Source organism: Calidris pugnax, unplaced genomic scaffold (genome assembly GCF_001431845.1).
Source record: "Calidris pugnax isolate Ruff unplaced genomic scaffold, ASM143184v1 scaffold25, whole genome shotgun sequence".
In the NCBI taxonomy this organism is placed as follows: Eukaryota; Metazoa; Chordata; class Aves; order Charadriiformes; family Scolopacidae; genus Calidris; species Calidris pugnax.
This window is the reverse complement of record NW_015090805.1, coordinates 9,491,600-9,515,755: the sequence shown is the minus strand read 5'-3', so window position 1 is coordinate 9,515,755 and position 24,156 is coordinate 9,491,600. Positions and strand designations below refer to the sequence as shown.

The following is a 24,156-nucleotide window of genomic DNA, read 5'->3' as shown; positions in this document are numbered from 1 at the left end:
GAACGGAAACGATGCTGGAATTCCCCTTGCAACGGCCGTTTTCACTGGAAGTTAAGGTTTCAGCTTCACCGATAACGAGGCCCCCGCGGCCGTTGAGCGGCCGTTAGACCCGCGCTGAGGGGAGGCACGCGCCGGCGCCCTCCCATTGGCGGCGTCGGGGGCGCGAACGCCACGCGCTTCCCCTCAGCGCCCGTGGCCACACCCCTTTTCCCCCCACGCGCCCGCCCGGCCGGATGGAGGTGCCCACGCATGCGCGCCCTGGGAGAGGGGGGGAATGAAGCGGGGCGGGGGGAGATGGCGGTGGTCCCCGGGCTCCCTACTCCACGGTACGACCACCTCGGGGCGGAGGGGCCTTTCGGGGATGTGTACGAGCCGGCCGAGGACACCTTCCTGCTGCTGGACGCGTTGGAGCGGGACGCGGCCCGCTTGAGGGAGGCCGGGTAGGCGCGGCGGGGGGCGGTCCTCGGGAGAGGCGGTAGCGGCGCCCCTGGCGGGTGAGGGGGGAGGAAGCCCCGTCCCCCGGGGCCGGAGTTGTCAGACACCAAGGAGGGGGCGTCCGGCTTCTGACCGTGGCGCAGGGCCACGGGCTGCTCTGGGTTGTCAGGGCCCGGGGAGAGGTGGTGCCCCCCGCTCTCCTCAGGGCGGCTTCGGCCTCTGCCCGTTGGCCGGAGAGTAATTTTAGGAGCAGCTCCGCCGATTTTTTTCTCTTGGTAGCGGCAGCAGCAAGTATTTGGACGTGGTTAAAAGCAGCCGTGTCTCAACTTTGAAGAGGCTGTAAGAGCTTTATAGTTGCTCAGGTCGCTGCCCAGTCTCAGTGGCTGTCATTGCCACAGCTGAAGTATGTCTACGTAACTATAACCACTATAGAAATCACCCAAGGAGTTAAACTTTTAAGTGCTTATTTTAAAATTGCCTGCCACTGCTGTTTGACCAGAGCTGGCTGAAACCCTTCTGAGGTACTCTGCGTTTGAGGCCTGCTTTCGTTGCATGGCTTGGGGTTGGGAGGGACCTGCCAAAGCAGGTTCACCTAGAGCAGGCTGGGCAGGAACACCTCCAGACAGGCTTTGAATATCTCCAGACCTTCTCCCATGATTTCTGTTGGGAGTTCAGTCTTGCAGCAATAAATGTGCAGTAACTGCTGTAGAAATGTAGCCTGCACTACTGAGATTGTGTAGTTAAGGGGAACTTTAACGTTAGACACAGGGGAAACATACACGTTTCCCAAAGTGGCTTGTGAGAATCTGTAATTGTCTATATGGGCAGCAGTAGGCCTTGCAGCCATTATGAAAGAGACATGATGTGGGCTCTAAGGCCCTATGATCAGCAAGTATTTCAGCCTGTTTGGGAGACTGGCACTTCAGCAGCAGGTTTCATAACACTGTCTTGACTAATTCTGCATTTGTTGCAGGTGTTCTTATACCTTACAAACAAAAGTCATCCAGAGTTTTCTCTCTTTAGAATTGAAATCTGCCTTGAAATAGGATCTGGATCTGGGGTGGTTTCAACATTTGTAGCTTCTTCCATTATTGGATCCAATGCATTGTACATGTAAGTATAATAACACTTACTGAAAATGCTGCATTCAATAATAATTAGCCCTCACATACTTATAATTTTCACATTTAAAAAACTATTATTTTCACAAAGAAATATTAGCTCAGTGCTACAGGTACAGAAATCAGAGCAAAGAAAGCTTCAACTCTTTCCTTCAGTTTCTATAACAAGTAGTCATGCGACTAAATTCCATTTTCCCACTCATTAGACAAATTGCTAAGCTTACATTTGTGTTTGCTGGGTTGAATTTTACTTACTGAGGTGAGATGACATAACATCAATTACCTGCATGTTTGCAGTAACTGAATTTTATCAGAGACTTGTATGCATATATATTTATGCAGAGCTAGCTTTGAAAAGGAAATCCTATGCTTCACCTTTCAGATGGTCATTAAAAATTCCAGTGCGGTATTGACTGGTTTAACTGCTGTTACATTGTGTGTACTTAACTGGCTATTTTTTGTTATTTACTTGTAAAGGATGCTGGAAAAGACACTTTCATGGAGTGCACATAAATTATCATGTGGTTCAGGGGGTTAAACTTCCAGATACAGTAGCCAGTGACTTGCACTTCATAATATTTTGCTTTTAGATGCACAGATATTAACCCGATGGCAGCTCACTGTACACTGGAGACAGCTCTGCTTAACAATGTTCACCTTCAGCCAGTCATTACTGACTTGGTAAGATAGATGTTTCAATAATATCTTCTTTATAGTTTTTCTAACTTTTTCATACGTATTAGAGACACTGACCAGTAACCATAAAGTCGAGAACAACTGTTCTCTTAGGAACCTCTTAAAGATGAAAAAAAGAAAATAACAAAATGCCAAAGTGTTTCTGATAGAAAGGAAAACCAAACTACTCAAGCTTTAAAATTCTAATATAAGTTTTAAATATTCATTGAATTAATTTAAAAAATAAATGGTTTAGATATAGTTTGGAAAATGCTGCACAAGGATCTTTTCAGTGACCTGACGTTATAGGAAGGGCTATGATAATGCTACGCAGTACTTGGTGCTCAACTCTTTCTGATTTAATTAGGAACTGCGTATGTTGTTATTGTTTCTTAGAAAATTTTGTATGGAGAAAAGGTTAAGTTTCTCATCTCTTTGTCAAGATATTTGTTTAAAATGCCCTGAATATATGTTTCTAATTGATGAGGATAGGCAACAATAAATGTGATCTAAAATGTATGAACAACTGCTCATACTTGAGAACTGAAATGCAGTTGTCACAGATTGTTCATTTTGGGTAACAAAATGATGAATTTATTCAAAATTCTTTTGTATCTAACTTAAATTCTGAACTGAGCAAGAATAAAGTACTACCTTTGTGTCCACGTATGTGTCTCTTGCTCGTCTACATCCCATACATAACATAGTCTTAGGACTATTGAAATTGTTCTCCAATGCACGGGTACTTCTTCTTGATGCTTCTCTTGCACGTAGGAAGTAAAATTTAGTGTTTCTAAGTCAGGCTGAAATGCTCAGAATATCCAGCACTACGTAACTCTATTTTTACAAAATGTTTGCATTCTTTATGTTTCAAAAAAACCCAAACCAAACTACAAAAGAATCTTCAACTTCATTTATAGGTCAAAGGACTGTCTCCAAGATTAAATGGGAAGGTTGATCTACTGCTATTTAATCCACCATACGTGGTGACACCTTCTGAAGAGGTAGGAAAACTTTGAAATACACAGTAAAAACTGTATTTCTACCGTCAGAAAAATGGCAAATCAAATCAGCTCTGATATGAAAACTGCAGATTGTTTTGTTGTTTGTTTTTTTTTTTAAATAAAGGATATTGTAGGACCAGCACTGTTGCATATAAAGATGACATGGGAATAAGGATTGCTAGCTGCTGCTTTTCAGTACATATTTTCTCCATCAAGTATAAACCATAGAAGACTCTCTTAGGCACACTAAGGTATCCTTATAGAAGACTTTCAATGGAAAATGTGTGTGTTCTCTGTAAAAATAAATACCCTCTGCTTCTGCAGACTCCTACTCAGAATTTGACATGTGAATACTCAAAGGGTGTTCTGTTCATCTTCCACTTGACAAAAAAGCTCATAAAACATTAAAAAAAATACATGCAAAACAGGTAGTTCTTTTCATTCAGTTTAAGAAGAGAACTAAGAAGAGAACACAGAAGTAGTGTGTTTATTGTGTAGGAAGTAGTCTTGAAGTAATTTTGCTGCATAAACTAATCTGCTGAATCAAAGTTGTCAGATGGCTAATGGCAGACACCTAAAGCTAAAGATTATGGTGACATTTCCCTTATAAGTACCACTGACACTTAGGTTATTCTGTATTAAGACAATCTTTGCTTTCATTTTTCCTAGGTGGAAAGCTGTGGAATAGAGGCATCCTGGGCTGGTGGCAAAAAGGGCAGAGAAGTAATGGATAGAGTTTTTCCATTAGTACCAGACCTACTTTCACCAGGAGGATTATTCTACTTGGTCACAATTAAAGAAAATGATCCAGGTGATCACCTTCCTTGGACCCTTAAATATGCCAAACCAGATTTAACACTGTATTAATCGAAGTGTTGATCACAGCAGCGTTCTCTAGGTTATCAGACTTCAGTAAACAAGAAAAAGTAGTAGATAACATCAGATGAATCTAACATGGTGACAGCAACCAACTGAAGATTGACAGTATGTATTGAAATTCATATAGGTGGTGTAGGCCATGATTCAGAGTTGCTATAGATGACTAGAGTGTATCTGCATGCTTCATACAAACCATGGCATCTCTGCAGACTCTTGTGTTTCTCATCTTTCAAGTTTGGGTGAGGGTCTAACCTATAGAGGGAATTTTACATAATAAGATGCCCTTTTCTGAATTCATGCCTTACACATTCAGTGTATGGTGAGCCAGACCAAAAATATAAGCCAATTTACCAAAACTAAGAACTCCCTAATCTAGTTTGGAAAATGGTAATATGTAGGTCCTGGGCCCAGCAGCTCTGCAAGACTTCAATTCCAAGACAGAAAGGTAACTAGGTCTTCTGAATTAAGTAGCGAAGCCAGGCCAACCTTTTCTCATGAAAGAGAATAGTGTTGTAAACTTAAAATGCAGAAACCTTCTGTTAGAAGGAGGGAGTCCAAATCTTTTCTCTACACGTGTCAAAAATTAAAGACGTCACATTTCTGATCTAATTGCTTAATGGTTATATATCATTAAATAATTTCAAAAAGATTTTTTACAACTGGTTAGGCAACTTCAGGAGAAGTCACTATGAATTTAACTTTCTCTTACAACTTAGGTTCATAATTGAGTTGTTCATTGCTATTAATAACACCAAAATGCAGAACTTCACTTAGTAAATTGTAAACTTTATTTTTTCTTGGTGCCAGAGTACTTTGCATAAAAATTGTCCTCTGAAAGAGTAAAAGGATACACTTTATAATCTTTGCTTTACAGCTTACGTTTGGCAGATACATTACCACTGCCTTTTATAGCAGATTTCTATATAAACTTGGTTGTAACACTGCACTTTCAATTACAGATGAAATTCTGGAAACAATGAAGAAAAGTGGCTTAGAAGGCACACGAGTACTCTCCAGGCAAGCAGGACAAGAGATGCTGACTATCCTCAAATTTAGGAAGTCTTGATAACTGCTCTCAACCTTCCAGATGGCACGCAGAAAGTTGAACACACAGTACTGAAGGTGTCAAATCAATTTTTAAGCCAGGATTTTTACCCTCTTAAGGTGTATCCTCACTTCCTGATTACTATGGTGAAACTCATCAAGATTCTGTATTTATTTTTAATCTGGATGTAACCTCTGCTGTCAGAGGTACAGCTGTCCTCTGGCTATCTGAAGGACAGTTGTGGGGGAACTGTGAAATACCTTGCCCTGCTGCATTTACACTGAAGGACTAAAGACTTTTTCCTCTATAAATAGGTATCTGTATATTTGTCCCTATGGCTTATTAAAATTATATATATTATATATATTATTTGATATAATTCTTCCTGTTTTAATAGCTAGTCTATACCTATGCTGGGTTGAAATGAATACTTGCAATGAGTGTTACTCATTTTGATGTAGCATCAGGCACTTTTACAGGTCTAAGGCACAGTTACTGAGTTTGTTTCTGTTATAAGGAACCAGTGTACTTCTGAACAGAAAGATGCAGTAAGTGTATCTATCTCCAGAGCTGGGACAAAGGGAAGTCCTCTGGGCAGTACTGTGGTGATTGTGCTCTCTTTTATGCCATTTTACAAGGAGGGTAATACAACGGAGTATTTCAGATTAGATGAAGGGTTCTCATACGTGAAGTTGGGGGGGGAAGGGGAAGCATATGAGGTGCTATTAAAAAGGCTAGTTAATGGGTGGCTGAAAACAATGACTGTCAGTAAGGAAGTGGAATAAAAGCCCTCCCTCAAAATCACTATCCAAAAGGGGAAGCTATTTCCTGACCACCAGACCCTGATGAAGAGCTTTCCTCTGCAGCTGCCTCCTCCTCCCGGTACCTACAGAAGGTTCTGATAGAGCATTGTCCCAGCGGTGCTAAGAGACATGTGCTGCGTGGTGGGAACAGGCCTATGAGGAAGGTGTTTGGCTCACACCCAGCACCACTACTGCTGTCTGGGAGATGCTTTCAAAGAAACTGACTTTGAAGGTTTTTTTCCAAGTGATGTTATGATGAACTGTTAGCTAGCTTTTTTTAATGGGGACTAAGGTCACAAGGGTTTTTTTTTTTTGTAGAATGCCGAGGCACTGTAAAGACTATTCCATTTAAGACTTCAGAACTAAACTTAACGACTCTGTAGTTACCCACCTTGCACAAACATTAAAAGTTCTTCCATTTTTTGAGCTGACCACCCAAAAAACTTATCTAGGAGATTGAAAAAAAGGAGGTTTAGGACAGGGAGAATAACACATAAGCATAGGTGCTGTTAGCAGAAACATGGGACTGCAAACCTCACTCAACCATTTGAGGTATCTTACTGGAAAAGAATGTGAGAAGCTACTTTAGACTCATACAGGTCAAAAGTCAACTTACGATGGTCTGGTATCAAAGTTGTTCCTTATACCATCCTGGAGAAAATACAAAAAGGACTGGATTGCAGGAATTGTGCAAAGGTGATTATTTTACATCCTAAGGGTCACCATTCCCCAGCTTCTAAGACCACTGAAGAGCAACACTGCAATTCAACAATTCAAGCACAGGTAATGCATCCTCTTCAGTAACTTTTCTGTCAAATTGTTTTTATATAGCTAAAGAGGAATGTGAATGCAAACACACAGTAGAAGGCTTTAAAGAAACTAGTACTTCTAGTACTTGAAACTACTGAGTCTGAAAAAAAAATACACATTTCATTGACCGAAGTGAGGCGACTCTTGGGACTTTGTTGATTCTTGCCTTCTGAATAATTTGTTTAAGGAATGTCAAAAGTGAGAAACTGAGAGGAAACTTTGTGACCATCTGTGAAATAACATGTTTCCACAATTTTCCATTGAAGAATTTAAGCAGCCTTTTGTTCTTGCAGCTTACCAGCTGGTCAGTTCTGAAGTGTCATTTTTAATTTGCTTCCTAATTCTAGAATCTTTTTGACTTGATGGCAGACCCTTTGCTAAGCCACACTTTTTTTTTTGTTGTTCAGTTCCCCCTTACAAAACTGCAAGGAGAGGAGGATTTATGCTTGGTGATTTTACTTTTATGTAGAATCATGGGGTTTGAGGTTATAATTATAGCAGTAGAGCTATTTGTATAAACCAAAATGCTGTCATCCTTAGACAGCTCTGGAAGTTTTATGTTGCTAACCACTTTGCTTAACGAAGTTAGGTTGCTGAGCAAAAAATCACAACAGCAAAAGAAGACTTTAAGATGTAGTCAAAACATAGTAGAATCAGACCACAGGTTTAACAAAAGGAAGTTTTAGTTAATCTGTCTAGCTTTTAGCTACAGCTGAAGAATTAGTTTTAAAAGGTAATCAAAGATAAAAAGGGGCAGACATCTGGCACGGTAGATCACGATGCTTATCAGCATATGCAGTTTTAAATTATAAAGGACAGAATAATGAAAAACCGAACAGGAGATCAGAACAGAAAGTGTAATAAAGCATGACATGCTTTCAACAAAAAATTATTTCACTGGACTAGTTAACAACTGGATATTTGACAAGGAACTGTATGTGTCCACTTTAATGAATCGTAAGTCAGTTCTGGCCCCACAGTCCTGCTGCCTGCTGTAATTTCAGTGGAAGCACTTGCCAAAATAAATCCGAGTAAGGACAGAGGTGACTTCTGTAAGAACTGACTTCTGTTATGCTCCCATCACCCTGGTGAAGACTGGGAACTAGTGAAAGACCAGGTGACTTTTTATTTTTCCCTTTTTTTTTTTTCTAAATTTTGAAATCTGCTGTGTCTGCACAGAGGTCCGCACGTACACTTAGCATTTGCCAGGGCATTCCTATTCCCACAACTGGATATTTGACAAGGAACTGTATGTGTCCACTTTAATGAATCGTAAGTCAGTTCTGGCCCCACAGTCCTGCTGCCTGCTGTAATTTCAGTGGAAGCACTTGCCAAAATAAATCCGAGTAAGGACAGAGGTGACTTCTGTAAGAACTGACTTCTGTTATGCTCCCATCACCCTGGTGAAGACTGGGAACTAGTGAAAGACCAGGTGACTTTTTATTTTTCCCTTTTTTTTTTTTTTAAATTTTGAAATTTGCTGTGTCTGCACAGAGGTCCGCACGTACACTTAGCATTTGCCAGGGCATTCCTATTCTCCTAGGAAGGCCAAAGGATGTAATGCTTTCTGGAGAGTTTTGGGAAGCATATTCCTGCATTCAGTGCACATGAGAATAAGCTGCATGGCAGATACAGACTTCCTACGTAATGTCAAGCTTGCCCAGAAGAAAGCAAAAATTCTGCCCTTGTTGACAGGCACCGCTCTGTCACCAAGCACCAGTGTCAAAAGACATAGTGCTATGAGGCGAGTGCCTGCACCTCTTTGTTCTAGCAGAACCAAGACAAAAGCTCTCCACAAGGCTGCTCCCAGTAGACAATTTGCAAGTTAGGGTCTGCGGACAAGTTTAAGATGGCTCTCTTCCAGCAATACCTGGTTAACCACAACTGCCCTTCAAATCAGTTATTTAACTTGCAAAAAAAGTAATCTAGAATAACCAGTCTTGTTTGAAATGAAGTGATGCAACTGAGACAATCCTGGAGGTTTCATATCAGTAATTATGAAGACAATACAGCTTGCTCTTTAATCTGTGCTTTCAGAACTTTTCAGTATCAGCTTTATATACCAGTTTTAAATCCTGTCCTTTCTCTCTTTCTCAAAAAGTGTCAGAAACTTCTCTTCTGGATGTCTGGATGCCCAGCGTTACCTGTTATCAACAGCTAAAAATAATTTCTAGCGCTGTGACCTCAAAAAGGACCAATTTTAGGAAAACATACAGAATCTAAAATAAGCAACTCTTGAGGTACAGCCAATTGATCATGCTATAAACTTGGCACCTGAAAACGTATACTAATAATTTCTGAAAGTTTATTATCACACATGGGAAAAAGCAATCCAGAGACTGCAAAGGCTGCCCAAATTCATTTATTCCTCCCCTTTTATTAACTTTTCAAAGAAATCCACCACAAATACCACCCAAGTTAGAATATATTAGTATGTTACTGCTGTTAAAAGAAAAGCATGAAATAAACATATAGTTGAAATTGAGACAATATTAAATTCTGACGCGTCTGTCACATTCATTTAAGAGTCATTATTACGGGACAGTGGAAGTACAATCTACAATCAGTGATAATTAAATTGCCAGCTAATGAAGCCATTAACTGCAATCATGAAAACAAGAATTGATCACTGCATATGCCTTCTCTTTAAAAAGCCAATTGTCAATAAAGAGGTAGTGTTTTTCATGGTCATGCAGGAACGATTGTACTCTCTCTACTTACTTGGGCTTCCAAGTTTTCATGTTTTTAGGGTGCTGGATGGCTGAGGTTTTTTGGGAAAATGAGACTGTTAATGGTGAAAGCTCAGTTTATAAACACCTTAGTTTAGAGCATGCCATGTTTAAATTTTATGCTTTAACAGAAGGTTATCATGCTAGTTCCATGCCTTAATGTCTAACAGCAACAACATCCTTTTTTCCCCGCCATAAAAGAAACTACCATGTATGTACTAAAACCCAAGTCTTTATACCATCTATGTTAAATTCACCTGTTATATTAAGAGGCGTGATCTGGGTTAAGTGCATAACGCCATGTTAGAATATACCTAAAATAAAGAGGTTTTAATCAGCTATGCCGTGGCTTAAACACCACTTTTCAGACTTAACTCTACATTATTTCTGTATTTTTAACATATCTCAATACCTTGAAAATATACAAATTAAAATAAATTATTCTTATATATTTCTTTATATCAAAGAAGAATCTTCAAACTTACAAAAAACAGTCCAGAGGTAAATATGGGTCATATCCCACTAGTCAAAAATCTAAGTAACTGACAGTATTTCCAAGTAGTTTGCTTCTTTCAACATACAGTTTATTGCCTCCTCCTCTTCATTTATTACTGAGTTCACAAAAGGAAGAAAGACCATTTTATTTCAGAAAAACGTCTCTCGACAGAGTGGACAGGTGGATTTGTTGCTGGATGTGAACCATTTGTACTGGAAGAGAAAGACAACTGTTTAATATACAAATGGAAGCTGAATATCAAGAAGGCTGGTTTATCAGTCACCAATAATAACCATTATTCACCAATGAATATAATTATCAAAACACGAACTACACTTTAAAAAAAACACACCAAGACGACACAGTGAAAAAACCCAACCCTTTCCACTTGTGTATATATGCATGTATATATATATATACACACACATACAGACACAATACTAAAGTTTTATTAAAAAAAAACCCAAACTGACATAAAGGAATTCTCACCCAGTGTCATTTTAGAATAAAAAGCTAGCGTTTTTGAAGCAGCAATAACTCATCCGTGCTATAGCCATAGAGATGCCAACCTGTTCCATGCAACCAATGCCTATCTCTATTTGGATACAGCTAAATGTTAATTATCCAGATCAGCAGGGTTTACTAAAGAGCATGCTGCATAAATTGAAATTTAACCTTTTCTGTTTCCATATCTGAACTGGTAACAAGAAGACGCTGTTGCTACACCCTATGTGGATGTAATGGCTTATGTCTTAGTGAACGCGACATGGATAGTTCAAAAGTGGGTAGTACAAAAAATGGATAGTACAAAATCCATACAAATAGTTCCATTAATCCCAAAGATTCCAACAAGATAATGGAGAACTAATGGTATTACAACAGAAGTTCCTTGTTCAAACTGTAAATGGATATTCTGCCTACTTAAAAGCATTCAGTCTAGGCACTTACCAGGCAAGCTGAATGAAACTTTTTCTTGCACGTTCTGCAAGCTTTTTTAGGAAGAGAATAGTTGGAGCCATGAATGACTGAAAAACAGATCATGCAATCTTCAATGCCCTCAAAACGTTTATCCACATTATTTTTCCACAACGTTAAGCCTTCCATTATACTTCCATTCTAACAGAGAGAAAAGAGCTGTTAATGCTGCAGAATTCCTTCAGAATATTCTTACTGTTATTCCTAAATACATGAAGGAAACAAAGCCTGAAGGATTTATAACCTGAAATCACAGGCAATATATGCAGTGAGCAATTTATAGAGCCAACACATGAAATACAGATGACAGTCTGATCTATAGAAGTGCAAGCATCCATTACAATGAAAAGAACGCACTTACAAGGGGATTTTAAAATTTTTAATCACTGTTTTGTTGTGTTCTAACCATAGATGATGCAACTTCAGCAACCACCAATCTATTAGAGAATATCATGTACTGGGGTTTTTGTTGTTTTTGGTTTTTTGGTTTTTTTTAAATTTATAGTCGAGATGGCTGACATGGTTTGGGCTGGGCTGGCCACTCAAATGAACAACAGATGGTCTCTTTAAACCAGGACAGATAGCATTGCCACACGGGGCAAACAGTGGCCCATGTCTTAAGAGGTCTAAATTTTTAACTTTGGCTATAGATTTAAAAGGACTTATTAAGTGGTAATTTTACCTCTCTGTGTCAGCATGTGGAGAAAACCAGATGGCAACAGTGACCAATTCTACGAAGTCCTTTGAGATCTACTGATGAGATTCCTTATACCGATCTAAATAATATTACATTACTAGGAATATTTTTCTAGTCTCAGGACTCTTAAGTTTTCAAAACGATGGGCTTTCTCTAAACTCACCTGATGTGTCAGATACGTGCTCAACTGCAGCATCCAATTGCGCCATTGCTGTACTGCCACACCAACCCTCTTCCCACTCTCAACTGTTATAGATCCCAGCGGGTAATTGGATGGAAGCTGGATTATTAGTTCAATAAATATGTCATCAACTGAATAAGTAGCGATGACTTCCCGTGCAGCAGACCGAGCTTTCACCTATGAAGACAACGCACATATTGAAAAACTCCACAGGGATACGCACCATCTCCGGTCCTTTTATACATATATATAAACCATGAATACTTTACTACACACATTAAATAATTTCCTTACACCAGGAAAACACTTTTCTCAAAGAAAATAAAAATCCCCTCCTATCTTGGCAAACCAAAAAGAAATTACCAGCCATTTTTCAATCCACTTATTACATTTTTTAATAAACCAAAAAGAAGTAATATTGATAGCATTATCTTCCACTTACCCACTCAACTTCTCCAACATCATAAAAACCATTCTTTTCTATATTTTCCAAACAGAATATTAATAAACATCAACTTAATATATCAATACCAAGCTAAATTGTGTTTTCATCAGTCATTCAGAATAACAAAAATGCAATCGTATACAACACTGTAACACAGTCTGGTTCTGAAAAGTAACATTTCTTAAAATGTTTACAAAAAAACTAAAGTAAATCAAAATAAAAGAAAAAGTCTTACTAACCGTTATGCCATTAAGTAACTGTGTGCTATTCTGAACAGAAGATATTTCCTGTGAAGAAAGCACGCTGCTGACATACTTGCTTGTAAATTTATCTACGACATTGAAGACACGTTTCTCACAGCTATTCCACCAAAGCCTGACCATGGCTGGCAAGTCTTTCAGCGTTATATGGTACACAGAGCAGGCCAAGTGTGGGATCTGGGATGACAGGACTCCAGTCCCTGGGAGGAAAAGAAAGGATGTTGAAATACTCTTAACGCATTAGTCACAAACGCTGCTTCGGCCACACCACAAACAAAAATTTTGATACCAACACAACGGTGGTAACTGGAATTTCACGTACGTGCTCCTTCTGTATTTGCTACCATTAATGCTTGTTTGACTCTGTCTTTCTCCATGAGTCTGGTTCCTTTGTTTCTCAGGCTAACACTTCACAACCAGAAACTCATCTTCTAATTTAGAGATGAACTCTTGGTGAACTACCAGAAATCAAGAATAATTTTAAATTCTGGAAATGACAAAACGTTCACTAATAAGATGTTTGGAGTACACCTGAGATTTGCAGTGTTCTACAGAAGGCATAAAGAGAAAAGGGAAATCTTTCTCTTGGGATATCACGTTAGTAATTCTTTCTTACCGTCCTCCAGATAAATCATTCTGTAACATACAGTGATGTTCAAGCAAAAAATTAAGAAGTGAGAACTCAATATCTTTGCTTACAGGTATATTTAAATACAGGTTACAGGTACATTAAAAAAAAAAATCTCAATGAAGTTACTTTCATAACTAATTCTCTTTTTCATATTTCTCAGCTAAAAAAATCCAGCCTCTCTTCTCTCATCACGGTTGATTAACTCTGGGTCTTCTGAACAGTGTGACGAAAACACCGCATAATTTAACGCCTCAAAAAATTTTAAACAATATTAAAATTTATTTTTGTTTCTTATTTATGTATCAAAACAGAAGAAAAAATAGAAATTCTATTTAGTATAAAAAAATTACCTAGAAGAAATGGAAAAGTTCCAGAATAAATCACACATTTTTAGTTATTCTGGAATCTTTGCATACATGCAGGATTCAGATAGAAGCAATGTATTACTTCTGCCCTAAGGGAATAATCTAAGCATTTCCTGCTTGCTTAGGTTTTTTTTTCTTGATTTTCCTCATAAATATTTCAACTTTGTTTAAGGTTCAAATGGAGAGTGTTAGCCAAAGATTTTTAAACATTTGTATGTATTTGTGTATTTTATAGGTAAGATTTTCTAAATATGTATTTTAAGCAGAAAAAATATTTAAACCAGCAAAAAAAATTCTCTCAAATGCAAAAATACAGTTTTTACTAACCTTTAACATCCAAATGAAGCTCTTCAGTAAAGAAGGTTTTTGTGTCCTTATTTGGAACTTCTGAAGTTGGCCCAGAAAAGACAGGGTTTTCAGGCATAAGCCGGAACAAGTGATAAAGCAGTTTATTCAAGCTTTTAGTTCTTCTAAGGTATTGAGAGTAGAGAACTCGCAGCTGAGAGTGTTAAAAAAAAAAAACAAACCACAACTAAACAAACCACAAAATACAGATGAGACTTAGCAAACATAGCTTAATCTGTAAATAATACAAAGATGTTTCTGTAGGGAGGAGAAGCAAGACTGTGATTCAGAACAAGTGTTTAGAAGAGTAATTTAGTTCTCTGCACCATTTTGAACGATTATAAAATGTAGCAAGCTTGTTTGAGGATGCCAGAAAGAATAATCTATTAATGTATCTTAATTCTTTATAATTACCATCCTTAACTATTGCAGTGCAGAAGCATAAGTCTGTTAATACTTTCAGAATTCCACTAATTCCACAAAACCAAGATGTAAGAACATACAAAATTGAAAGCATGTAAATGCTGGATGAAACTTCAAGATTCAAAGCAAATAAGCATGTTAAGAAATTCAATTAAAAGGAAAAGACTCTGAACATATACCTGAGAAGAAGCCGCCTTGAAGAAAGCTAAAGTTAACTTCCAAGTGAGAAGATAACCTAGAACAAGGCAGAACTCATCGCTCAGGGGCTGAATGACTGCAAATTCTCCAACTGGAATGCATTCCAGGATGTTTTCTAGCAGGAGTTCTTGAGTGGCCAGGACAGACATAAGAGCTGCTGGAGGCGATCTATGGACAAATGTTATTTGGTATAGTAAATTTAAATCTTGAGCAGAGCATTAACTACATTTATATTCACAGTGTTCCTAAACAGCTGATAGTAAGCTATGTATGTAGAACATAAAAGGGGCCTTTTCTTACAGGAAAATTTACTGTCATATTCACACAGTACTATACTTTAAGATTTTTTGGTTTTTTTTCCCTGGAATGGACAGCTGGTGTTTTAACCTCTCGCAAGACAAATATAAACTGAATGTTGATCACTTTAGTCTGAAAGTGGTCTATGGCTGAGCTGATTTAACCTAGATCATGTACAGCTGGTTTGCTTTCTTCTTTGTCCGTCGAGTGACACCAACAAAGGAGCAACTGAACAATGCATCTCCTCATCACTGAATGTGTTGGGTTTGGGCTTTCGCATTGGATTAAAAAGCCTTTTGCAGCTGCATAGTAAGGAGAGGTATTAATCATTGCGCTGAGGTAAAAAAAAAAATATTTATTTAAAAACAATTACCATATTCCCTCTTCAAACTGTTGACTTTATCAGATTCAAGCTGTATAAAACAGCCTGGTCAATTTTGGAGGTTCAAGAAACTGAAGTTACCTGTGCAGCTGGACACATTCCGAATACAGCAGTCCAGTAAAAATCTGTCACCATTTGACAATATAGAACATATGTGTTACACTTACTCTAGTAACAATTTTGCACTTACTCTAGTAACAATTGAAAATAATTGCAAATATTGCTTCCAGACCTAGCACGAACGCATACTTGAATATTTATATTTAAGATTGTCAATATTTATGACCCTACTGTCATAGCCATGTCATTTTTTTCTTTCAACTTCTCCTGACAGATGGCTACACTGCTGCAAATCTCAACTCTTGCAACACATTTAAAAAATACAGAAAACAGTAATTAAAAAACATGAGGAAAAAATACACACAATGCCAATTCCTCCTCTTCGTCACCGTAAGATTTGAGATCTTTGTCATCAAATGTAGGCAATTCAGGCATTAATCTATAGAAATACGGAAAGGAAATCAGATTTAATTTTTACTATTTTAATACGTGATGCATAGTTCTTTGCTTATTAGTGTCAACATTAATGATAAGCAATAAAATAATGGCAATTACTCCTTAATACCAACACAGAATTTTTAAGACGTATGTCACCATTGCAAATTTAGTGCCCAAGTGACAGTAGCCAACGAGCATGTAGTCTTGCTCTGTTCTTTTCCAGACCTTTTACGCTTCTTGAGTCATGATAAAATAAACTTCTCCATCTCGGAATAAAGCTATTGCAACTTCATGCCCCAGTGGAAGTAAAAGATAATGGTAGCTTCTTAGGCTTAAGCCATCTGCCTCACAATCTGCATTTTGAGCAGTCAAATGCACATACTATTATTCAAATTCTGTACTGTCTCTTTTGGTATTAGAGATATCCAAAAAGTTCACAAGAATACTACAAATTTGTATTCACTTTCTTCATTTTCTTATCTTAACTAGTGAAAATGAAAAGGTTATACTACTGAATGATACTGTCAGACCCAGATCAAACCTGCAATATTTCAGTTTACATTTTAGGATTCTCTGAGTGTTAAAATAGGGGCTAAAAATAAATAGCTTTATAGTTATGATACTGGTATCTGCAACTGTGGTACAGAAAACAAAATTATATCTTCACGTACTGCAGTAAAATTTCTCAGTATATATTTCGTTTACTTTTACAACTAAATTTAGCATTTGTAGCTTTATAGAATGCTCTCCAATACAGAACACGAATTGCCGAATTCAGGATTTTCTCCCATAATGGACCATGACTTTGCTAAACACATCTATAAATGCATGTTCTATAGCATATGAAAAAACATAGAAAGGGTTGGGAGGCACGTGGAAGGAAGGTGAGGGAAGTAAGAAATTTGTTGATTCTTACTTATACAACATATGGTAGACAGAAATCTGTACAGGTCTAGCCCGGAAAAGCAACAAGGGAGATAATGTATTTAGTAGAGTTTGGAGTTTATCTGGAAGATTTGTTTTCTGGCCTGCAACAAACTTTGCTGGCAATTTATGGTTTAACAACTGGTCCTTCGAGATGTATGTTAGAGCTTCACCCAAAGACGTTAAGACAGAGTTCTGAAAGGAGCCTTCAGATGCATTTTTGGTTTCTCCTATTTAAAAAAGAGAAAGAGAAGCTGTGACACAGAATGTATGGATGATATCATAAACAAGTATTACTAGAAATAACTCAAACTCTGTTTATCAGAATCCATCGAATCTTAAAAGTCACGATATTAAGTGCAATTACTTCACTAATTAGCACGTAAGTGTTCAAAAAAGTGAGTTTTTATAAGCTATGTTGACATAATATTCCTAAAAATTAATAATACAGCATGGCAAATTAGCCTGACAGGCACCACTATTACCCTCCTTGCCTTATACTTGCCTGTGACTTTCACCAACAAAGGTAACAGCAAATTGTGAATTCCTTCAGAAAAGAATTCTTTCCATTCACTGATCAAGTTCACAGGAAGGTTTTCAATAGTTTCAGGAGATGGAGCTTCAAAGTAAGCACTAAGGGCAGATGCTAAGTCACAACTGACACAAGCAAAAATCTGCACGAGCGGGACATGATAAAGCGCATGGTTTTCACTTGTTGTCTAGGAGGAAAAAATAAAAGGAAGATTTCTTAACTATAAATTTGCTTTAAAATACCTGTTTCACATTCCCTGCCTACACCAGAAAGTGTCATTTCAAAGACAACTCAATTGCAAAGCCACTTTAAAACAATTTGGGAGAAAAAAAGAAAAAAGCTTAAAAATATAATCTGTATTTTAGTAAATTATTACTGAAAAGTATTTCCAAGTCTCACCAACATTCAGAATCCTGGATTGTTTCCCTTATATGACCTCCTTTATAATGACAGAAAGAAACTGCCACCAAGTGGATTCAAACAGAAATGTACATGACTGTAGCTTATCTGGAGCACTTGTGCAGCCAAGTGAGTCAAAATGGATATATGAAGGGCTCTCACTTTTCTCTCCCAAACATATAAGCGTAACCAATGTGTTGCTTGTGTTTCCAAATTGCAGAAGGAAACTGGCAATTTACTACTGTAATCTGGAAATTACTGAAGTGGCGATCAGGAGAATATTTTATCTCCCCCAACATAGCCCCTTCTTCTTACTTTTATTCTCCTCAGTTTTACCAAATAAGGAATATCATTATATATTTACAATATTCCCAAGCACCTAATCTGTGCAACAAATTTTTTATACAAGTTTGTTGTTTCTTTTGTAGGTTTTTTGTCTTGTTTTGTTTTGAAATTGAAAAAATAGTTTTGAGGGACACACAGAACAGGAAAGATTAATCCTGAGACCAAAAATGCCCAAATGTAAGCTTCCAGCCTGCCCTTCTAAGTGTGTAGTGACAGAGGGTGCTACAATTGTTTAAAAACAGAAAAACAACTCCAACCAAACAAAAAAAAAAGCACTAGAGGGTGAGAGATTCTGTATCTTCATTTGACTAAAGAATTATTCAGCTGTTCACTCTGACTTATTTTCTAACATTAGAATATAATTTTGATGTTTCATGTGATCATTTAGATATTGAAATGCAGATACTGCTTTTCATTCAGTTAATTTTTGTATGTCATGTTAAGACTTTGGTCTTAAAGGGATATTATTTTTCAACATAGAAGCCTACAGCAGACACATTTCAAATTACTCTCCAATTACCAATGCCATTCCTAAACACTGTATTACTTCAAGGGGGGGGTAATTTCAGCTCCATATACAAAAAGGAACAGGAGATACAGTATTGCTTGTGCTTTTAAGCCACACATGACTTTTGTCAAAGTTCAACGAATAAAGAATTTTGTGCAATTCTTTTTAACATTGTGTCAAGTATTTGCTAAGCTGAGATAACGATGTCCCTGCCATATCCAGAGAATAATGTAAAAAGCTAAGTACATCAAAACTGGAGATGCAATATTAGCACTCATGCAGTAGGTAAAGCTTTTTTCTTAGTTCTGTATTTCAATTGAGATGCTTTTTAAAATACGTTATCTTTGAAATGCTGAGTTCCCAGCTATTAATATCAATCATTACTCTAAAATACTAGAAAGTTAACAAACGCATTAGACGAAACGAAGTTAAAATTAAGACCACTGAGTTCTAAACTCTAAGAAAGAATGATTAGGAGCACTCTGACTTCCATTCATCTTGGCAATCCTCATGCATCTTTGTTCCAATGTAATTGCTATGTGGCATAGCTTCTACAACGTTTTATTATATCATCCTGACACCCAACCTTCCACTTTAAAAGTTCATCTATCTATTTACAAACATATAGCTTTCAAAGATTTAGGATGAAATGTTGACCAGGCAGCCCAGTGAGATTATAAAAATGTAGTTATTTTGTAGCATATTTTTTTTATCCTGCCCACCCCTATAGGTTCAGAGGGCATCAGGAGGATCCTATGAAAAGCTGCAATGCAATGATTAGCAATAGTCTCTTTCATGATACCTCTAACCAGGCCAGCATGGAGCACATGATGAAGTCCCATTCCTTATCGGTCAAAGGAGCTGTGGGATACTTCAGCAGCAAGGGAAGGTATCGCATCATCTCTATGTTGAAACCAAGCAACTGAGCACTCGTTTCTTTCAGATTGCTGCAAGAAAAATACAACTAAGGCTTACACATATTCATGTTGTGGACACAAATATCTATATTCTTGCCTTCACTCCTCTTCTTAGGACAAATTAGTCTTGCACCAGGCTCTGCCCCACGCGCTTTTCATGCTCTGCCTCTCAGAGTTAGAACACTACATTAGCTGCCAAGTCTAAATAAGTCAGTCAACAGGAACAAAATTGACTATCAGAGCTACTTGCTGATTTGCATACTATAAAGATTCCTAAAACTGCACAAATTTTCATATTCACTCAAGTTACATAATTCTATAAACTATCAAATTTAGCAATTTAAAATAAAATAATGCAAGAAAAATAATCAGTTATTTTTAAAATTAGTAACTTAAAAAATAAGCCCTCAAGTGTCCAAATATTGTCTATTATTTCAAGACTTTATTGCCTGGATTTTTCTCACTATACTCAAAACAAATGAACCTCAGTATATTTTCACTTCTTGCCGGAAGCTTTCCAAGTTACATTTTCAGATCCAGAAATTAAAAATACCCAAAGACCTACATTTGATATCCAAGTACTCTTCCTGCTACCTAAATAAGCAATCAGAATTTGGAACCGAGTATCCAGCAACACCTACAAAAGCTGGTCAGTTCTGAATGCTTGACATCTAGGTGCATTAAGAAAGCTCCTCGTTTCCCTGCCTTCAACCACTCAGGTAACTTTCTTCAGTACGAGTTATTAGATACTTCAAGACTGGTATATTAAACTGAGGGATGCAGTTCCACAAAGGCTTAAAAATGTAATATTAGAGCTAATATTAGAGATAGTGGTTGTAACTTACTAATTGATTTTGTTCGAGTTAATAACCACTTTGTATTTTTAAAGTCTTTAGAAACTAAAAAAAGTCAAATTATCTCAAAGTTGCACCCACCAGCTAAAGAGAAAGCTGTCCTCATTATCATTTTTCCAAGACATTATGATTTTTAGTATTCCAGGTAGTAGATCAATACTTCTATCATCCAAGCAGGAGTTCAAAATGGAAAGACACCCAAATGCTCCTTTAACACAATAATAATAATTAAAAATAATAATAACAATAGTCATACTCAATAGGTCTTAATTATCAACACAAAGCAAACCTTGTAACATATGTCAATTGATTGGATTTTTTTATTTGAACTTAATATCATAAGATAGTTTGGATAATACCTAAGGTTTTTTCATTGAACACTTAAACCAGAGATGCCATTGTTAAATCAGAAATACTATATCCAACCCCTACTTAGAAAAAAACCCAAATCAACAAAAACCTCCTATAAGATTGTTGGTTTATACCATTAACAAAAAAGGGAAAATAACTGCTAAGATTTAAATCTATTTGTGCTACTGAAAATGTTGTATGCTAAGCAATAATTCAGGCAGATAATTAAGTAAATGTAACTGCAAATCATGAATTCCAATAATGATTTAAGAGTGTTAATTTCTACTGTCAGAGTAAAGTACTACTGTTGTATTAGTACTGTTTTCCATTTTTAAGGAAAACTGCATATAGATAGATTTCTTGGAGAAACCAACATTTTTTCCAAGCATGACAAAAAATAATTAAGTAAATTAAAGTATTATTTATGCATAGCAAAACCAACCAACCAACCAAACCTCTTCGCTTAAGCAGTAGTGCAATGTTTTACAAGAATTTTACCAGCATTTTACTGCTCTGAAAAAATAATTACAATTTGAATGGTAAGCCCATAATCTACATCACACTTGATGGGAAAATTTGTATATATATTTTTTCTGCTCAGGAATCCCTAGGAAAATGAGAAGCAGCAGAAAGGAAAATGCAGACCAGTGTTACACACGAGAGCACTTCACAGCAGGAGAGAAGTGAGGATCCTTTTTCCCATGTTCTCTATAAAGTTTCACAGACACATTCAGTTGGTTCATCAGTTCACTCAGAAAGTCAGGAAGGCTTAACTAAGTCCAAAAAGTGTCTCCCAAAAAGGGAAAAGGGAAAACTACCACAGTAGAAAAATTCAAGGTTCCTCTCAATTCCTGCACCACATTAACACTGAAAATTTTCACATTTTAAGGACATCTATTTGAAGAACTCATCTGAAAACCTGGACACTGCCAAGGGACAGAAGTCCACAGCTTAAAATCACCAAAGATAGTTTTTTCAATTTAAGTAAGCACAGTCCTGTCAAAAAATACAAAATCAACCTTCAAGTTTTTATATAGACTGATTAATAAGACCATGTGCAAGAAAGCACAGAAGCAGTACTTAGAGAATAAAGGAATTTCTTTCTTTTAAATGACATCTAATTCAAAAGGACCGTTTGTATTTCTAAAGAGTTTTCTTGAAAATGAACAAGTTATTTTTTTTAAAAAAAAAGGTCTTCTAAAAGATATTCAAAGCAATATTATAACACATCTCAATCACCCCAAAGTAATTTTTCAATAGCTGCTGAAAGTGTATGTACAGTAGCTGTGACTCAGCACAATATATCCTTTTAACAATATTGGCCTACAACTTTAGTTCTAATTTTGGACCAGGCAGTATAGCTCATACTTCCTTAATAAGGCAGAAAACTACTACGCCAAACAGTCTAAAAGAAATACACAAACTGAAGTGGACTGAGGTAGGAACAGACTCACCATCGGTACTGGAAAGCTCTGTCTGTGTGCACGTCATAAGTTTGGCCACACAGTGGAAGACAAGCTCATTCTTTTCTTCCTCAATTAAAAAAGGTGATAGACACTGAAGCGTATGCAGTTTGCCCTCTGTTAATGGCACAAACCTATTCATACATGCAAAACATCAAGAATGAAACAAACCAAAATTTTAACTAGTAAACAAAATTATCAATTGTTTCATAATGACCTAATATCATATGATGTAACCAATCCCACACACCGAGTTTCACTTTTACATATACTACCAAATTTTCAGTATTAATGTCATTCATTAGAATACATATCATTTAACATTATCAACATTTGCAATGTAAACTAAAAGATTATAGGAAGCAGTGTTAAGATACCCTTCTGTTGTCTTAAAAAGTTGTTTCATCTCACAGGATACAGTGTTTTCTGCACGAATCACTTTAGCCATGGTTAAGGACCAGAGTCTTCCATGTTCCTCTGATCTGCAAACAAGAAAAAAGACCCTGGTTAGCAAATTCCGATGCACAGATCACAACAAAAGCATTTGGATGAAGTTTGAATCAATACATGTAAGGAAATATGGTGGCACCTAATACTTTATACAATGCAAAATATGAAAAAAGAGTTAAGGGTTGTTTTACTTGTTCTTACGTACCTATCAAATATTGTTTGCTGAAGGCTGGTTGTATTGCTAAGTGTACTGAACTTATCATATGTGATGTGCATTTCTTCTAACATGTGAAGATATTCCAGAAGCAGATCAGGAGGGTTCTCCAATTCTTCAATCCATTGCAATGAGTACAATAGCTCTGCAACTAATTAAACCAAGGTTGTTGTTTACAAACAACTGCTGATTATATTCAGTGCATAAGCAAGAAGTTTTAGGTCAAGGTTTTCTTGAGTTTTAAGTATGTTTTTAATGCATTAAAAAGACAACATTTACACACAATCTCAGGTGCTTCAAAGCATGAACTGGATACTTGACTTTGCTTCATGAAATATAAGAGAAGAAAAAGCTATAATTATTCTAGATGTTCAGGAAATTCTAAAGTAAATCAAGCATGAAAAAAACTAACTCCTCTCTATTTTCTGTTGTTTTTCCTTTTAATATTTATATTTCTTGCATAGAAGGTAATCAAGATCTAGGTCGAGAGAAAAACAAAAAAAGAAATGCTTCATTAGCTTACAAAGACCCACACTGAACATTACACTTCTCATCAGGGTGAGACTTTTGGAGACAGAAATGTTAATTTGATAATGTTGCCTCTAATTTGAGCATTCAATAAATAAAAAGAAATGAGATTCTACCTGGTCGAAATAAGAAAAATTGCTGCCTCAAAATATCTTTACATTATGACTAAACACTCAGGACATTTATTTGATGGCACAGGTGGATACAGTTCCTATTGCCCACTCATGCCAATGCACCTTTTATTTTGGCAATTAACAACTTTGAAGTTAATCACAAATTCATGCTTCTCCAAATTCAAAGTTCTGTTGAGGTAGCACGTATATAATCACAAAAGGTCCTAGAAACATAAACACTATAGTTGTGGAAATTTATACTTTTAAAGGAGAATTAAAGAAAGAAAAAGAAAACAACAAAAGGTAAAAGGACGATTTCTCATACCAATAATCCAAACTTTAACTATTCGTTTCTAATTATCAATTCATGTTCATTTACAACTACTATTAAATCAAATTCCTTTAAATTTTATCATTGTAACTTACTTATATTGTCAATTTTCTTTCTTTCAGTGTCATCATTTCCATGGACTAGACCATTTTCCAATACAAGTAGCACCATTTTACTTAACAAGGCTGAGGTACACAGATGGCCTGGAAGTTTAGTTGTGCCACACAGCTTGACACATGATCCCAAAGGTTCACAATTCATAGTAAGCCTTCCCTCCAAAAGAGGTTTGTGCATCCACTGTAATATGTGCATAAAAGAGTATGAGCAAATAATTGACATTTTAATGATGTCTGATAGAGCTATGATCTGTTTAAGCCTGAAAATTCAGAATTATTAAAAAATAACCATGAAAGATAAAAATTAACACCAAAAGCACAATGCTGAGGACGACCCTCTCCAGCATATTAAAAAACCTAAATGCACAGCAATAACTTGAAAATGCATTGTTGCCTCAGAAATAAATATGTATCTTT

General features: G+C 36.7%; 2 protein-coding genes across 2 annotated transcripts in view; one reads left to right on the top strand and one right to left on the bottom strand.

Moving 5' to 3' along the window:
- The first annotated feature begins 266 nt into the window (after positions 1-266).
- N6AMT1 (N-6 adenine-specific DNA methyltransferase 1 (putative)) lies at positions 267-5,533 on the top strand. The gene is made up of 6 exons (XM_014938159.1): positions 267-440; positions 1,459-1,548; positions 2,147-2,237; positions 3,152-3,235; positions 3,905-4,046; positions 5,074-5,533. Exons 1-6 carry the CDS (start codon positions 295-297, stop codon positions 5,178-5,180), a joined length of 660 nt encoding a protein of 219 aa, XP_014793645.1. The 5' UTR covers positions 267-294; the 3' UTR covers positions 5,181-5,533.
- A 3,583-nt stretch (positions 5,534-9,116) lies between these two features.
- The window catches only part of LTN1 (listerin E3 ubiquitin protein ligase 1), a 30,950-nt gene continuing 15,910 nt past the window's right edge, over positions 9,117-24,156 (bottom strand). The window contains exons 16-30 of the mRNA XM_014938157.1: positions 23,719-23,920; positions 22,643-22,802; positions 22,365-22,469; positions 21,979-22,121; positions 20,255-20,381; positions 19,205-19,349; positions 17,124-17,337; positions 16,611-16,848; positions 15,621-15,695; positions 14,499-14,685; positions 13,879-14,050; positions 12,535-12,755; positions 11,833-12,027; positions 10,946-11,113; positions 9,117-10,209 (exon numbers count right to left, since the gene is read on the bottom strand). Of these exons, the coding sequence (XP_014793643.1) occupies positions 10,147-10,209; positions 10,946-11,113; positions 11,833-12,027; positions 12,535-12,755; positions 13,879-14,050; positions 14,499-14,685; positions 15,621-15,695; positions 16,611-16,848; positions 17,124-17,337; positions 19,205-19,349; positions 20,255-20,381; positions 21,979-22,121; positions 22,365-22,469; positions 22,643-22,802; positions 23,719-23,920 (2,415 nt within the window). The 3' untranslated portion in view covers positions 9,117-10,146. The remainder of the gene's footprint in view (positions 10,210-10,945; positions 11,114-11,832; positions 12,028-12,534; positions 12,756-13,878; positions 14,051-14,498; positions 14,686-15,620; positions 15,696-16,610; positions 16,849-17,123; positions 17,338-19,204; positions 19,350-20,254; positions 20,382-21,978; positions 22,122-22,364; positions 22,470-22,642; positions 22,803-23,718; positions 23,921-24,156) is intronic.

What these genes read in the sequence shown, in the direction of transcription:
- N6AMT1 (XM_014938159.1), top strand. Translation starts at nt 295, where the DNA reads ATGGCGGTGGTCCCCGGGCTCCCTACTCCACGGTACGACCACCTCGGG. An exon ending in GCCCGCTTGAGGGAGGCCGG is followed by an intron (nt 441 to 1,458) that starts GTAGGCGCGGCG and finishes TTCTCTCTTTAG; the next exon opens with AATTGAAATCTGCCTTGAAA. An exon ending in GGATCCAATGCATTGTACAT is followed by an intron (nt 1,549 to 2,146) that starts GTAAGTATAATA and finishes TTTTGCTTTTAG; the next exon opens with ATGCACAGATATTAACCCGA.